General features: G+C 35.6%; 1 protein-coding gene and 1 long non-coding RNA gene across 2 annotated transcripts in view; one reads left to right on the top strand and one right to left on the bottom strand.

Annotated features, from left to right (window-relative positions):
- Positions 1-14650, top strand: part of PCLO (piccolo presynaptic cytomatrix protein) — a 318813-nt gene that overhangs the window by 299976 nt on the left and 4187 nt on the right. The window contains exons 25-26 of the mRNA XM_063396987.1: positions 13329-13463; positions 14074-14219. Of these exons, the coding sequence (XP_063253057.1) occupies positions 13329-13463; positions 14074-14219 (281 nt within the window). The remainder of the gene's footprint in view (positions 1-13328; positions 13464-14073; positions 14220-14650) is intronic.
- LOC134550358 (uncharacterized) overlaps positions 13402-14650 on the bottom strand; it is a 91202-nt gene continuing 89953 nt past the window's right edge. The window contains exon 4 of the long non-coding RNA XR_010080315.1: positions 13402-14309. This is a non-coding gene — a long non-coding RNA (uncharacterized LOC134550358). The remainder of the gene's footprint in view (positions 14310-14650) is intronic.

Genomic DNA, 14650 nt, shown 5'->3' with positions numbered 1-14650 from the left:
ACTGTCACTGGTTCTTCTCTGTGATGAGGAAGGAGGAGTTTGATATGGTACTTTACTGTTCTTGAAAAGATTCTCTCAAGGTGCTGAGTGTCAGCTTCATGAGCATTACCCTAAGGGACAGTGCATTTTCTCGGGTTTGAACCAATCCCAAGCAGGTATTCAGTAGTCATGGTGTGTCTCTTTAGGGTTTCTAAAAAGGCAATGCTGTAGAGTTTTCAAATATTCTTTACTTTGTCAAGACTCCCTTTTTGGTGACTCTTCTGGGGAAGGCATCTTTCTTCATTTCATGTAAACCTGAGGTTTAATAAATCTGTATATCAGATTTGTATTCAATCTTCTCTCTTACAGTATGAAATTCTTTCTGAATAGGTTCAAAATCCAGGAAAACATAAATACTTGTTTCCTGAATCTGTCTTAGTTTTTAGTTTAACTCTTCCCCTCACTCCTCCCCCTGCTCTTACTTTCTGTTCTAAATTGACTGAAATTGTAACAATAGCCTGTGCAATTCCTTCAGGTGTTGGAATCATATTCGTGGATGATGATTGCAAATGCAATGCTATATTTCATTACAAATTAATAATGAGTATATGGCAGTAATAGCTTGGGTATTTTCCCAAGTCCTAGGTATTTTACATTTCAAAACTTACCAGACAAGTTTTAAATAACGTTATGCAAGGAATCTCTGTTGCACTTTCTGTTTGTGAGGTCTTGCAAAACCCTACTTTCAATTCCCATATGCACAGCTTTAATTTTGAAATGTAAATTATGAGCAAGACTTCAACAGTCATCTTCAAAAGAGCAGTATTAAATCTCAGATATTCTTGAAAAAATCATGAGGGTTGTCCTCAGTGCATAAAGTCTATGAAGCATTAATTCTCAAAATAAGAGATTAAACATTTTCAGTTGCCAGAAAGTAAATCTACAGATGTCAGAGCATTAGCTCACTATGAGATACTCCATTGTATTCATTATTGAAAAGATTCAGCTAATTATAAAAGTTCTATTACATGCATACTGCCCAGAGCAGAAAAGGTTTTTCAATTAGTTACAAAATAGTTGGGTTTCTTTTTATCTACAGATAGATGGTGTATGCTTCAGTGACTTCAGAAAATGTAGGGAGAGTTTCTAAGTCAGACAGATATAAAACACCAACATATGTGTGTTTTCTTATTCATTTTTTCTGGTGCACATCATTTTGAGAAAACTTTCATCAGAAAAGTTTTCCAGTTGCAGCTGGAATTGATATAAAATCCAGGTGAAGGCCAAGAAATCATAGCCTCAAACCCCCTTATTTGAGACACCCTCAGATTCCAAAATGGGATTACCTCTTTCCTGTGTGGTGCCAGGGAGGGGTCCCAGCATATGAGAGGAATAAGTCTCTGACTTCTTTTTTCTCTAAAAATTCCTTAAAATATATTTTAGGTGACCATATTGAAAATTTTCAGTCTTGCACTATAAATCATTTCCCCTTGTATCTCTGCTACCAATCTATCATATTCTCCCATGACTGAATATTAGGCCCTTCTGCTTTATTAAAATCCATAATTCCCAACTCACCTTTCTTTGTGAGAGGACTTCTACTATCTCTCCCATTTTCTATGGAAGTTCAGAAACTCAGAAATATTTGTGGCATTTTCATCCCTACAGAAGATTATGACCTCTTCTGTAGCATCATTTTGTCCACCCAGGACATGGGCTTAAAATTTTGACCTTTGCCATTGTTTTTTATGTTATATATCACTCCAGGTAACTGGTTTCTTACCAGTTCATGAACACTCTAAATAGGAACACATTTTCCCTTTCTATTTTTCTTTCCATCATTTCAGTCTTCATCAAAAATCTCTGAGTGGATTTGCACAAGGGCTGTATTTTCCCTGTACTTTTTCTTCTGCTCTAGGTTTTTATATAATATTTTTTATTCAAACCTATCTCCATGGAGTTTAGCCATACACGTTGGTTCAACAGTGCAATGAAATACCAACTTCAGGATATGTCTGTTACAGCAGCTTGAGGGAACCAGCCCTGCACGAAATAAAAGATAATAGCACTGCTAAAGCTGAATGACAGGGGAAATGTAAAGTATGCATTCAAATGAAAAGCAGGTACATTAGTCTATAAAGATTTCTGGTGGAAGGTTAAAAAACTTAAAAAAAAAAAAAAAAAAAAAAAAAAAAAAAAAAAAAAGACATTTAATAAAAGATTCGGGGCAGGAGTCAAAATGTAAATTGATATTTCTCCAGACTGGCAACTTTAGGAACCATTTCCACATTACTGTAAGATGCTTTCAGGCATCAGTCCTCCACAGACTATAGAATTCTGCATAATACTATGGAATACTCTGCAGAACATTTCTGTTCATCCCTCCTGAGCAAAATTTGGATTAACAGGGTTTTTTAGTTTTGACTGAGCTGATCCTATATTTGTCCTGATTAATGGAAAGGATCATCCTCCATTGCTCTGTTGGACAGATTATTCAGGTAATAGAATCCCAGTAGTGATAACGAGTATTCATTCTTATGCTAAAATGTCCTAGGTTCTCCACAGACAGCCCCAAAATTCTCTGATGGTCCTGGAAGACAGATTTGATTTTCTTTCGTACATTAGTCACCATGAGCTTTGTTAGAATTATCACTGTCTCACTGTCACACAGAATAGGCAATGCCTCATACTCTTACCCTTAGTGAGAGTAAGGCTATTAACAACAATAATTCCAGTAATCATTCTTATTCAATGAGAGAGAAAGAGCATCTCAACAGTGGGCTGCTACCATTGCACCAGGTAACGTAAGTATGCAAAAGGAAATTTATTAATATAAGAGCATACCTGTCTTCCACATGAACAGTCAGTGCAGAAGCTTTTGCTCTGGTGCCCAAGCTGTGCAGCACACACGGCTCTGCTCTCCAGTGTGTAGCTCCAGGGAGGTATGAGCAAGACTTTAAGCATATTTCACTGAAAGTGCCTCAGAGCTGCAGTATAAATCTGAGGGGGAATCTGGAAATCAGGATGTGAGCAGTGAATAGGCACGTTCTTACCAAAAATTTTCATCTCCAGCTATCATGATAGTGTGCCTACGAGGTTTACAGCACAACAGAGTGGTAACATATTGTGTTAGCTTGGGCATGTGTATGGATGTATTTGTGTACACAAATGCCATCTTCCACCTCCTTCTCAAAGAAAGCCTTATAGAGTTACATATGCCACCATGTGTTAAGTAATTTTTTGTGGGCTATAAATGACTCAGCCAAGCTGTGAAATGAAACAGCTTGTTCCACTGCACTAACAGTGCAGGCTCAGTGCTTATTGTCTGTGCAGTAAATGTTCGATGAGTCACTCCCCAAACGAAGCCACATCATATGTGGTTCTCACACCAAGTCCTTTCCACTGTGATAGGACAGCTTTACAACAAAGAGAAAATATAAAAAAATACTATTATTTGCACTTTTAAGTTGGAAAAAACAGGGTTTTTTTCAGTTTGATTACCACTTTTAAAAACTTCAGCCTGTCTAGTAAAACTAAGCCTGTATCAGATGTTTAGGTAACATCTGCTCCTGAAGTTAGAATTTTACCTTTGAACTGGTTTTCTATTTATTTTTCTAATGAAATAAACTCTCTAAAGACATTCTCAAAATTTTAATCATCTACCTTTGAAGTTTCTTTATTTTTTTCTTTTCACTAGAGAATATGTCCAAAACACTACAAAGATTAGAAAAATCACTACTTCAACAGCCCTCTGCCAAAGCAAATAAGGAAGTTCCTAAGTGTTCCTGTTATGCAACATGTTCTTGAGTTTACATTCAAATGCAATATGACTATTTTTGCTTCTGCCTGACCCACAAGTTCAGCAGACATTATATAAATAAACTTTGTTTTCATGTTATGCTGCCCACTTCTGAGTGGTCAGCAGGTTTCTGAACAGAAAATCACTTTTTGCAAACGCAACCATTAGCAAGCAAGCATTTTGGTTTTATTGCTTTCATTTTTAGCTGGGTTTCTTTTAGGGAAATACATTGTTCTTACAACATTTTCTAAGCACTGTCTGTGTTTTTTAATTTGGGTTGATAAGTGTTTGTTTACATCCCAAGTACAAAATATCCTGCTCAAATTGTTTGTCTCTCTTTAGATTCCCAAAAGTAAATACCATAAATGCAAAACCACTTGGTAATCTAGTCTTTTCTCTCCTGATATTATGCTACATAAGATTTCTGAATTATATTTATAATTATTCGATCCTCTTTATTATCTCTTTAAGAACATTTTCCATTCTCTCTTGCTACCATCCATGTGACTATCTTTTCTCCTCTTCAAGTGCTTACATTATTTCCATTATACTTTCATCATATTGTAACATAAGACTAAATGGACTTTAATCCGTTTCCTAGGATTTCTAATGTTTCAAGCAAGACTGTATAATTTCTCCAAATCAAGTGGACATAATGAATAAATAAATCTGTTGTGATATTCACATCTTCATATGCATATTCAGAATGAGAAGGTGTAAAATTTATCATTATTTTGACACAGAAAGTGAAGGCTGTCTCAGAAGGGATTTTGTCATTTCAGACTATGTTGTTGAACTCTCAAAATCTTGCACATCAAAAAGAGAGAAAAGATAGAAAATATCTTTACTTTGAGAGAGGGAAAGTAGCTTAAAATCTGTCATTTTTTAGTGAGAACCTAAGCAGATCTAGCAAAATCATCCCTGTTTTTCTGTAGGTGAGACCCATTTTGTGTTCTCATACTGAGATGGGAAAAAAGTGCAGACTCAGTTGTCCTACTTTAACAACATATTTATGCTGTGTTACACAAAGATTATTGTAGTATTGTGAAAATACTTAATTGTACAGTGAGTATGCTAAATTAATACTTTTACAGGCAGTTTGCAAATTTTTTTCTCCATTTATTAGCATACTTTCTGCATGGTAAAGCTGCAGTAGAATAAGCTTAAATAGTCAAGGTTCAGGTTGCTTTGTGTGTACAACATTAGGTTTCTTCTTCTCCCTGTATGAACTCCTTCTTTATACAAAAAGCCAAAGCAAAGTGTGCCTTTCATCATCAAAATTTCAGATGTGCTGTGGCAAGCCATCTTTTATGCAGCTGAATCTGCAGCATCTGATATGTCTCATTATGTAAGATGCTAAAATTGTGAAGACTATGAATAGATATTTAGACTTGGGCAGTGATTTATGGTGAGGATGAAAGGGAACAAGGGTGGTTGAAGAGAGTTTTTCCTTCTAAGATTGCAGTTTCCCCTTTCAGATCCAGGCTGCACCTATCTTTGAAGTTCAATTCAAATCACAAGAATAATTCCAACCATCATTTCAACTTTCTCTGAAGTTTCAGCTTTCTCTAAAGTTATGGAAAATTATGAAGGTGAACATTTTAACTTTGATACTTGTAGCCTAGTTTCATTGGCTAAAAATCTGATTTCTAAATAAAAACCATTAACTTGCCTCTCAACTAACACTAAAAAATGCACCCTTCAAAGACATTTATCCATCCAAAATACAAAAGCTTAAAAAGGTATGATCCCTACTGCCCATAAAATCCAGAGGTTTTGCATTAGACATAAACACTTCCTTATGATTAGCCCTGTCAGTAGTTTGTAATTCTAAATCAGATATAAATTTTGAGGAAATCTGGTATTTGAAGGAATTGCAGACAGGATGTTGAAAGAATTATCAGTTTAGAACACAAGAATTCTCTTCCACAGAAGTGGAAGATATAAATAAGACATAATCTGGTAGGATGTGCAATGAGTTAGTTGTGTAAATATCGTGACTTCCCTCACTTCATTTTCTTTCTCTCTCTATCCACCTGTCAAATGCACACAGGTATTCTGTGTTCATCTTCATTGTTAAAACCAACGTGTGGAGTAATCTCTGATCACCTAAATTTGATATTTACAGGTCTCATTATTTTCCCTCTACTTATTCCATGTATCTCTATAGTACAGGCACAAGTCTGGCTAGATTATTGGAAAAAAAAATCTTACTGGAGAAGCCTCTGATCCCCTATACTGTCATTTAGGTTACTGGCTTGGCCAACTTTTGATACTAGTGAAACATTTTCCTGAGATTCACTTCCTCTAATATTATTTCTTCATTATACTCTTCCCATTGCCTCACTTTTCTTACAGCATTTTAGAAAGTCACATAACAGAAATAAAGCTGGTTGAAAGTGGATTGGTACTTTCTTTTTATCATATTTGAGCATACTGTTAAGTACCAGTGTTATTTTCCCACACATGACATTACTTCAGCTCAACAGTTTTTTACATATGGTATCAATGTACAGTCAGAATTGAGTTTTGGTTTCATTTTTTTGTTTTGTTTTGAGTTTTTCTTTTAAAGAGATGAATAAAACCTATGAAAGGGAGGCACACAGAGAATGACCCATAAATGGAACAGAGCTTGTATTTTTTTCTGGGAAATATTTCACATCTCGACAGGCAAAAGACTTTCTCTGTTTCCAAAATATATTTTGTACAGCAGGGTTTTGTTTGCTTGTTTGTTTTTTACTTAAAAAAAAAATAATTGGGGATATACAGGCTAAATTTCTGCACAAGTATGTTTAAATTTCTCTCGACAGTGAGCCTGCTAAGTCTGAGAATCACAAAGTAAAGCTGTCAGCTTGTTCATGTGCCTGAGCCTCAAAGTCAGCCACCCTCAGTGCCCACAAAAATTGTAAATTGTGTTTGCTGTGAGCAAAGTTCCTGAGTCCTGCTCCTCTCCCCATTACACGACTGCATGTGCATCACGTCCGAGGACACGGGGAGATATTAATTAAAGACCTTCTTTGCCCACATCATAATTTACAGCAGTCCACAATGCAAGGGAAGGAGAGGGAAGGAGAAGAGTTCAGTTCCTTGTCTGCTCCCACCACAGAGCATACCTATTCCCAGAGGGAGCCATGTATCCATTGGGAGTGGAGCTGAGTCGGCTGCCTCAGGAGAACCGCTGCCTGCACAGTGTCCACCCTGTGTCAGGGACAGAATAAATCACAATAACACCCAGCCCTGTCACAGATGACACGAAAGAAACTGCACGAGGACATGCTGGCGAGCAAAGCAGGAAAAGGGGCGAGTTTATTTACAAAACTCAATTTTATACATGTCCTATGGTGCCCGTGGATTGGAGGGTGGAATTCCACCTCTCAAACCACATTGGTCAAGCCAACTGTCAATCAACCTTCTCTTCCCGCCTAAAAATATGTAAACAATGAAAGACAGACAGCAAAACATGGCCATTGTTTATAGTGCAAAATGCGATAAAGTAAAAATTCTGACTCCAGTATGAAGAACAATACAGAAAGCTTAGAAAAGTCTTCAAAACCAGGGCGACAGAGCCCTTCTTTTGTAACACCACATAGCCTTTCCTCAGGCAGATTAGAGAAGACTCTGAACACATTAGGGACCCTTAGGAGTTCCTCTTCAGAGCAGAGGCAGATAAACGCCAACTTCCTCTGAACTTCAGTTTGTCCCACGAGCTGTTGATTGCACTGTGAAGAGCAAACTGAGTGTCCAGCTGAGAGAGGAGCAACAGACTTCAGAACATATTCAACCTCATATTTATTGACACAGACCCATGGTAGTAATCCCAACATGTATTTAAAGCACTCTGAGGCAGGAGGAAGTAGTAGTAGTTAAGACTATTAACTGTCTGATTTTTTTCTTACTGCAGAAGAAAAATGAGTATAAAACCAGCCTAGAAGAGAAAACTGTGGCAATTTTCATAGAGAAAAAAATATGTGTGCAAAAGGTAAAAAACAAAAGGAAGGAAATAAAAGAAACAGTCATAAGGACAGAAAATGTTGGAGCCTGTAAACATTGGGAAGCATTGTTTATGATGGTTATTCATTACTATTTTGCAGCAGCTTTGCCAGTATCTCATGCCCCAGCAAGAGGATGAAAGGCATGAATACAAACAGCTGGTACTGCAAGTAATTTCTGTGATGGTGAAAAAAGAAAAAAAAAGAAAAGAGAGAGAGAAAGATTTGCTTAAAAAAGAGTCGAAGGTTTTGGCTGGCATTTTAACTTCTTGATATATGTACGTTTAAAATTATGCTGAATACTTTTACTTTACCTTCAGTTGGAGATGTTTAGCTCTAATACTGAAATATATATAATATATATACAGATTACTATTTGCAGTAATACTGAATTATTTATTGCAATAAGATCATGTTATTTTGTTTCTCTGAAGCACAGCTGTCTGCTGAAGGATGGATTTCAGGTTCTTAAAATAGCATTAAAGGAATCCAGCAGAAACATAATTTTTTCTTGTATAACAGCACTGTGTTAGACAGAAAATTATGTCTGTACAAGCTTCACGGTTACTGTGGAGACATTCTTGACAGTGGCAAGGTCCCCATCAGCCTTCCTAAGACTTTGTGGTTTCTCCTGGGATCACACTCCAAAGTCCTGTCTATGTTTACACGATCAAGGTCTCTCTCTTCTCAGAAAACCCAATCCCAGTTACTGAATCCAAACAACTCTAAGAGATGTTATTATCTCCATCTCTGAGAGATGAAATCTAAGATCACAGAAAGCTGCTAAGGAACATGGGTCTTGTGACAGAACCCATGTTTTTGTGTTGTCTTTAATCATGTCACATATTTTTAAACTGTGATTTTGTGGATTTTTTTAATTCAAGTTATCAAGACTTGGATTGGAATCTCAGATTATCTAGTTTTTATGACATGCTACTATATGTTCTAACTCTCTGAATGTTGCAAACATATCCTTACATAGGTGAATACAAGATTGTGTTTATTTAAGAAATACAGCCACACAGGAGTATTTGATTTGCTTGATTCTGGTATATATTTCTCATTACACCAGAGATAACTATCCAAGTCCAAGTCATTAAATACATCCCAGAAATTCCTTTATTCTGTCAGTAAACACTATACAGAGCCCTCAGAGATAAATTAATTTTATCTCTCAATGTATGAAAACAGATAAAGACCTAAGGAGATTATGCATCTCTTCACTAGCCCAATATCACTGGAAGCTGTTATGAAGGACCTTCCTCTGATTTAAAATCTTTCACTATAAAGTATCTGACTCCTGGAGCTCCAGAAGAGCATTTCCTACCTATTTTATAAACAATAATTTCATCTATAAACCTCATCTGAAAAAAAAAAGTACTGGGAAATATTGGTTAATATTTTCCCCTTGTATTTTTGTTTAATTCCACTTCTCTAGCACCCCCCCAGTTACTCTTCTGGAACAGGAGAGCCCATACCAATTTATACACAATTATGAAACAAAATGTCAGTTTATGTATTTTCCTGATTCTGTTTTCTGGCCATCTGGCATGCATTCAGGAAATTACTCAAGTATGATGTTTATCAAGTAGCAGCATTTAGGCATCTCATATTTAAATTTCCAAGTTTAACCTACTCATACATTATCCATCTATGTGAAAATACATAGTCAACGTCAGAAAGCAATTCAACTTATTCTAAGATAAATGCAACTTATCTCAGAACTTCACATTTAGAGGATTGAACTGAATAAAATTCTTGTCATTCTGCAGTGAGATTTACTTGTTCCTTTAATGCATTGCTGAATTAGCCTTGATAACACAGAATCATAGGAGGCAATTACTTATTTCTGTCTTGGGTAATTCTGTTTGACAGCAGGCATTTGATTAAAAAGGAATGGGAGCACAATCCATACTTATCAATCTCTGGAACTGACAACAACAGTGCAGATGACACATCCTGTGATTTACAGCAGCAGTCAATTAAAACTAATAGCAAAACTAATTAACCTTTCCCAATGCAGAGTGTGACAATTCTACTAGATCAACAGCTTTGGTGTTGCCATCGCCACAGCAAATTTAAACATGACTTCTCAAATAACTTGCAGCAGTTTAGTTAGTAACAACTTCCTTTTAATTGTTAATGAATCATTAATAAACATGGTCCCCTAAAAAGAGGTGTGCAGTCATTACAAAAAGAAAAAAGCATGGGTGTTTTTAATCCTATGTATAGATATAGATATATCCAAGAATTGGTTGCCTACAGTTGGCACGTTGCAAAAGTGAACACAATGGTGCTGTGCATGACTGTGGTCCTCTTGTGACATATCAGTAAGTATGCATTTGATACATATGAAACAGGTAAAATATCACTATAATTCAGCCTAAATATCTTATCCTTTTTGATTTTTACTCTAGCATATGGTTGTAGGACATCTCTTTTTCACTCTGTTTCCTAAGCTAAATTAGACAGTATTTTTTTTTAGTGCTTTACTATATGGTTCTTTGCCCATGTGATAATCCTGTTTTGGACCTCTTTCATCTGAAAATAATTTTTATTGAGAAAATCCTACTACTCAAGTTAATTTTTTTCACCTCCTTGGGAAACCATATTAGTACTTCCCTAAAAAGATATGCAATATCGCTTTTTCAGAGTTGTATTGTAGCATTTATTGTCATCCAAGGTACCAAAGTACCTGCATTGAGTTCCATTCTCACATCATTTATGATTGATGTTTTCTAAACTTATATAAAAAGGCAAAAGGTTTGATTGGGTGATGTAAATTTTGATTTTTTTTTATCAATGCAACCCTTGAGGTTATCCAATCCCATGACAGCCTGAGGAATTTTATTTCTGTCACACCAAACACATGATGAATTTATGTCCAGCTCAGCCCACTGTGAACTCTCACCAGCTCTTAGATGGTCCACTGTTAACCATTCCCTTCATCATTATGTCTCTCATTTTCATTAAAAGAATCAACTCCACAAAACAAGGCACATCTTCTCTATTTTTGCACACTCACCAAAGGAAAGATGTAATGAACATATATGAGAAAGGAGGAAAAGCTAAGCAATAGAAGGAATAGGAATCCCTTCTGAGTCTACAAAACTCTGGTGGATTCTGAAGTGGTGATTCATTTTAGTGCAATCTTTCATAAGGCTGGTGTTAAGGCTCCCTCACTCAGGCTGTGGGAGAAATGAAAATTAGTATGGAAGCACAAGAAAGCTATCATCCCTCATGTGTTTGCAGCTGTAGATCATTGTTTTCCCCATGATGCTTAAATAGTGAAGCAGGATTGCTTGTCCTAAAGAGTATCTGGTGATATAGAGTAGTCCATGGAAAATTTCCTGATGCTGAGAAGTAGCATTGGAATATTCAAATATAATTTGCTGGAAGCATATATCCTTTTTTTTTTTTGGCTCACAGCATCACAAGTGGCATCCAAACCACCTCATCCCATCTTAAGTTTAATTCAAACCTAAATTAAAAAAGAGGCACTAAGGAAATCAAGATGAGATCCTAACAACTAATGCAAATAGAGCTTAAAGGACAGAGAGGGAATAAAGAAAATAAGCCAAGTACATTTTCCAGAAAAGCCTGTGATTAACTAAAAATTGCCTGAAACTTATATTAGGTTTGTCCTACAACTGTACATAATGGGCTTTTTTTCATGTTTCTGGGAGTCAGTGCAAGAATCAATACTGATCACAAGTTCAGATTTAAACAAACCCTTTCAGGTGTGTCATGTCTTCATCTGCGTTTTGAGAATTGTATCTACAGAGAAAAGAAGGCATTATCATTTTGCCTTGTATCTCTTTCAAGTCATTCAAAATCCACACTTTAACCAAGGCCCAGTGGAAACTCAACACTTTTCAGGGAAAGGACATTATAACAACAGGGATACAATGAATAACAAAACTGATATTGTTGGCCATTCCTTCTTTGATCTCAGCTGCCAATGATCTTTTCTGCTGCCATCCCAAGACGAAGACTTCATTATCTATGCACAACCACGTAGCAGGAAAAGATGATATTATTGTGCATTCAAACCTATAGGAATGGTTTTGTGATTATTAAAAGAGTGAAAGAATCACTTGCCTCATAACAGGTTCTCTCACACCTCAGAAACTATAGAAGAAATGCTGGCCCAGCTGAAGCTGAATTACAAATTTTTTATGGACTTTCATTAAATTAAATTCCAGCTTTGGTTTGTGAGGAGAGTTTGGGGCCAGTTTGGAGCTGTGATTATTTGTTATTATACTTTTACTCATGATCCTCAAACTATTTTAAGTAGGAAAAAAATAGAATTTACATCTGTGAAACAGAAGCTGTTGTTTTTAGAGGGTGTTATACATTTGTGATAAAAGAAGTAATCTTTACATGCCCCTTCACAACTTAACACTTGTTAATTGAGAACTTTTTCCAGATGTGTAATAATTGTTTACTTTCTACAGAGTTGCTTTGCACCTTGCAACATCTTGGCACAAGCTTTTAGAATTTCCAGTGAATTGTTAAAGCCTGCTGGCACAAGAAACTATGTAATAAGGAATCCCAGTAGCTTTATGGTTTGATTTCCTTTGCACTAATGTCTAAAGAGAAGAGAAAGGTGAAATAACATCTTCAGTAGCAGGATAATAGATAGAGAAGCACAACCCCCACTATGACATGACGTTAGTAGAGAGAGAATTGAGCTGAGGATGCTCTGCTCCCACCGCCCTACGCGTTTTGAAGATCTAGCCCTGCTCCACTCTGCCTGGCTTCTGTCAAGGCTTGTGGGAGAACAGGCAGAGGAAAGGCAAAATAGCTTTGTCTACATTTCCTTCTGTGCCTTCTCTCCATCTCTGAACTGATTTAGAGAGAAATCTATAAAATGTAGAAATAATGGACCTGTATTTCTACTCATATAAGCAGAGAAATTGCCTTTACTTTTAAAGGTCACTCTAAGCACTTCCCTTGAAACTGTGTGAATGATATTGCTCCATGTATGTAGGGAGGTGAAAGGAAATGCTGACTTCACCAGCCTTACTTCATTGCCTTTGAATATTTTACTTTTAACACTCGATTGAAAGTTCTCTTTCTTCTTTTCTTACTTATTTCTTTTCTTTTTTAAATCAGATAACTTTAGAGTCTTGCAGTAATGTTTCTGAAAAGGTGAATTGCAGCGACCATCACGTGACTTGTAATGACTCCTAGAGAAATTTCTCTTCTTGGGAAAAAATCTCCACTGAGGCAAATACATTCTGAAGCATATAATCTAGTTACACAAGTATATGGCATTTTTACCATATTTGCTCATCCAAGCTGTACATTATGTTTACACTCCTGACTTAAAACTATGAGCTATAAGTATAGCTGTAAAAATAAATTAAAAAAAAAAAAAAAAAAAAAAAAAGAAAAGAAAAACCTAAATTAAGCAAACAAACAATCAAACAATTTCAAACCAAAACAAAGTCAAACAAACAAACAAAAAACCCATGAAATTTTACTTCTCTCCAAGTTAGAAAGATACATTTGGTTTCCTTTTACATTAATGAGGGTTGCTTTTTCTGCTTTTCCAGGTAAAACACAGGTTATGGGTGAAATCAAGATTGCATTAAAGAAGGAAATGAAGACAGATGGAGAACAACTGATAGTGGAAATCCTTCAGTGCAGAAATATCACATACAAATTTAAATCTCCTGATCATCTTCCAGGTATCACTAAGAAAACAGATTCATGGTACTTTGAAAACATTAAGTAGGCTGTATCTTGAGTAATTTAATATCATCACTAAAATGGAAAAGAAAATTGCTTCTTAGCCAGGATGACATATTCTACAGGATTCTTTTTGAAGTGCTTCTTTTTTCCTATGAGCAACCTTAATAAAAATAAAAACAATTTGTAGCAGCAAATTAACTCTCAGAAGTTAATCCTCTTTTTAGTTTACTTTTTATTTTTTAAAAAAATCCATTTTTAACTTCACTAAAAATTAAAAATCCCTAGATCATCAAAGAACGGGGATAACTAGTAGAGGACTCTATTTTTGTGAAAAAGCTTTTTAAAAACAAAAATCTCATGTTCATAATGATATTTTCATACATAAATAAAGATATCAAGATATTCTTTACTTTAATGACAGTATTATAAACACAAAATAATTCCTTTGGATTTGGTGGGGTGGATCCATTTCTACAACATGTGAATGAGAACAGAATATGACTTTTTAAAATATCATTTTTTCAACAAATTTCCCCCCTGTTGAAATCATTAACAACAATTATTTAAAAGCTTCTGTATTTAACTCATTGAACTATTTCTCCCCAGACCTGTATGTGAAGCTGTATGTTGTCAATATCTCTACCCAAAAGAGAGTAATTAAGAAGAAAACCAGAGTATGCAGGCATGACCGAGAGCCTTCGTTCAATGAAACGTTTAGATTTAGCTTGAGTCCTGCTGGGCATTCTCTTCAGGTAATTCTGCATTTTATTAAATCCTAATTTTGGATGTTGTCTGTGCTGTGCTATGGGCATTTGAGCCAAATCTTCTACCCCAGTTGTTCGCTGAAAAGAGAAAAGTACAAAGTAACACAGTTATATAATACTTGAAATATAAGGCTAGAGGAGCCATTAAAAGAATGATTACTCCATCACACCACACGAAGGAAGGGTATTTATAGATCACGCCTGAAAATTTTAGACTTGATCTGTTCTTAAAATCCCCCAGAGAAGGGAGTTACACATGCCTTCCAAGAATAATTTTCTATGTATTTAGAAAGTTTCGTGCAATATCAAAATTAAATATGTCATATTTTTAAATTACGCTCTCTTATCCTTAAGTATCCTCACAAATTACACAGGAAAACTGATTTGTCTTCTTTTAAATTAAAAAAAAAAAAGTACAG

Source organism: Prinia subflava, chromosome 4 (genome assembly GCF_021018805.1).
Source record: "Prinia subflava isolate CZ2003 ecotype Zambia chromosome 4, Cam_Psub_1.2, whole genome shotgun sequence".
Taxonomy (NCBI): Eukaryota; Metazoa; Chordata; class Aves; order Passeriformes; family Cisticolidae; genus Prinia; species Prinia subflava.
This window is presented reverse-complemented; position numbering and strand designations above follow the sequence as displayed.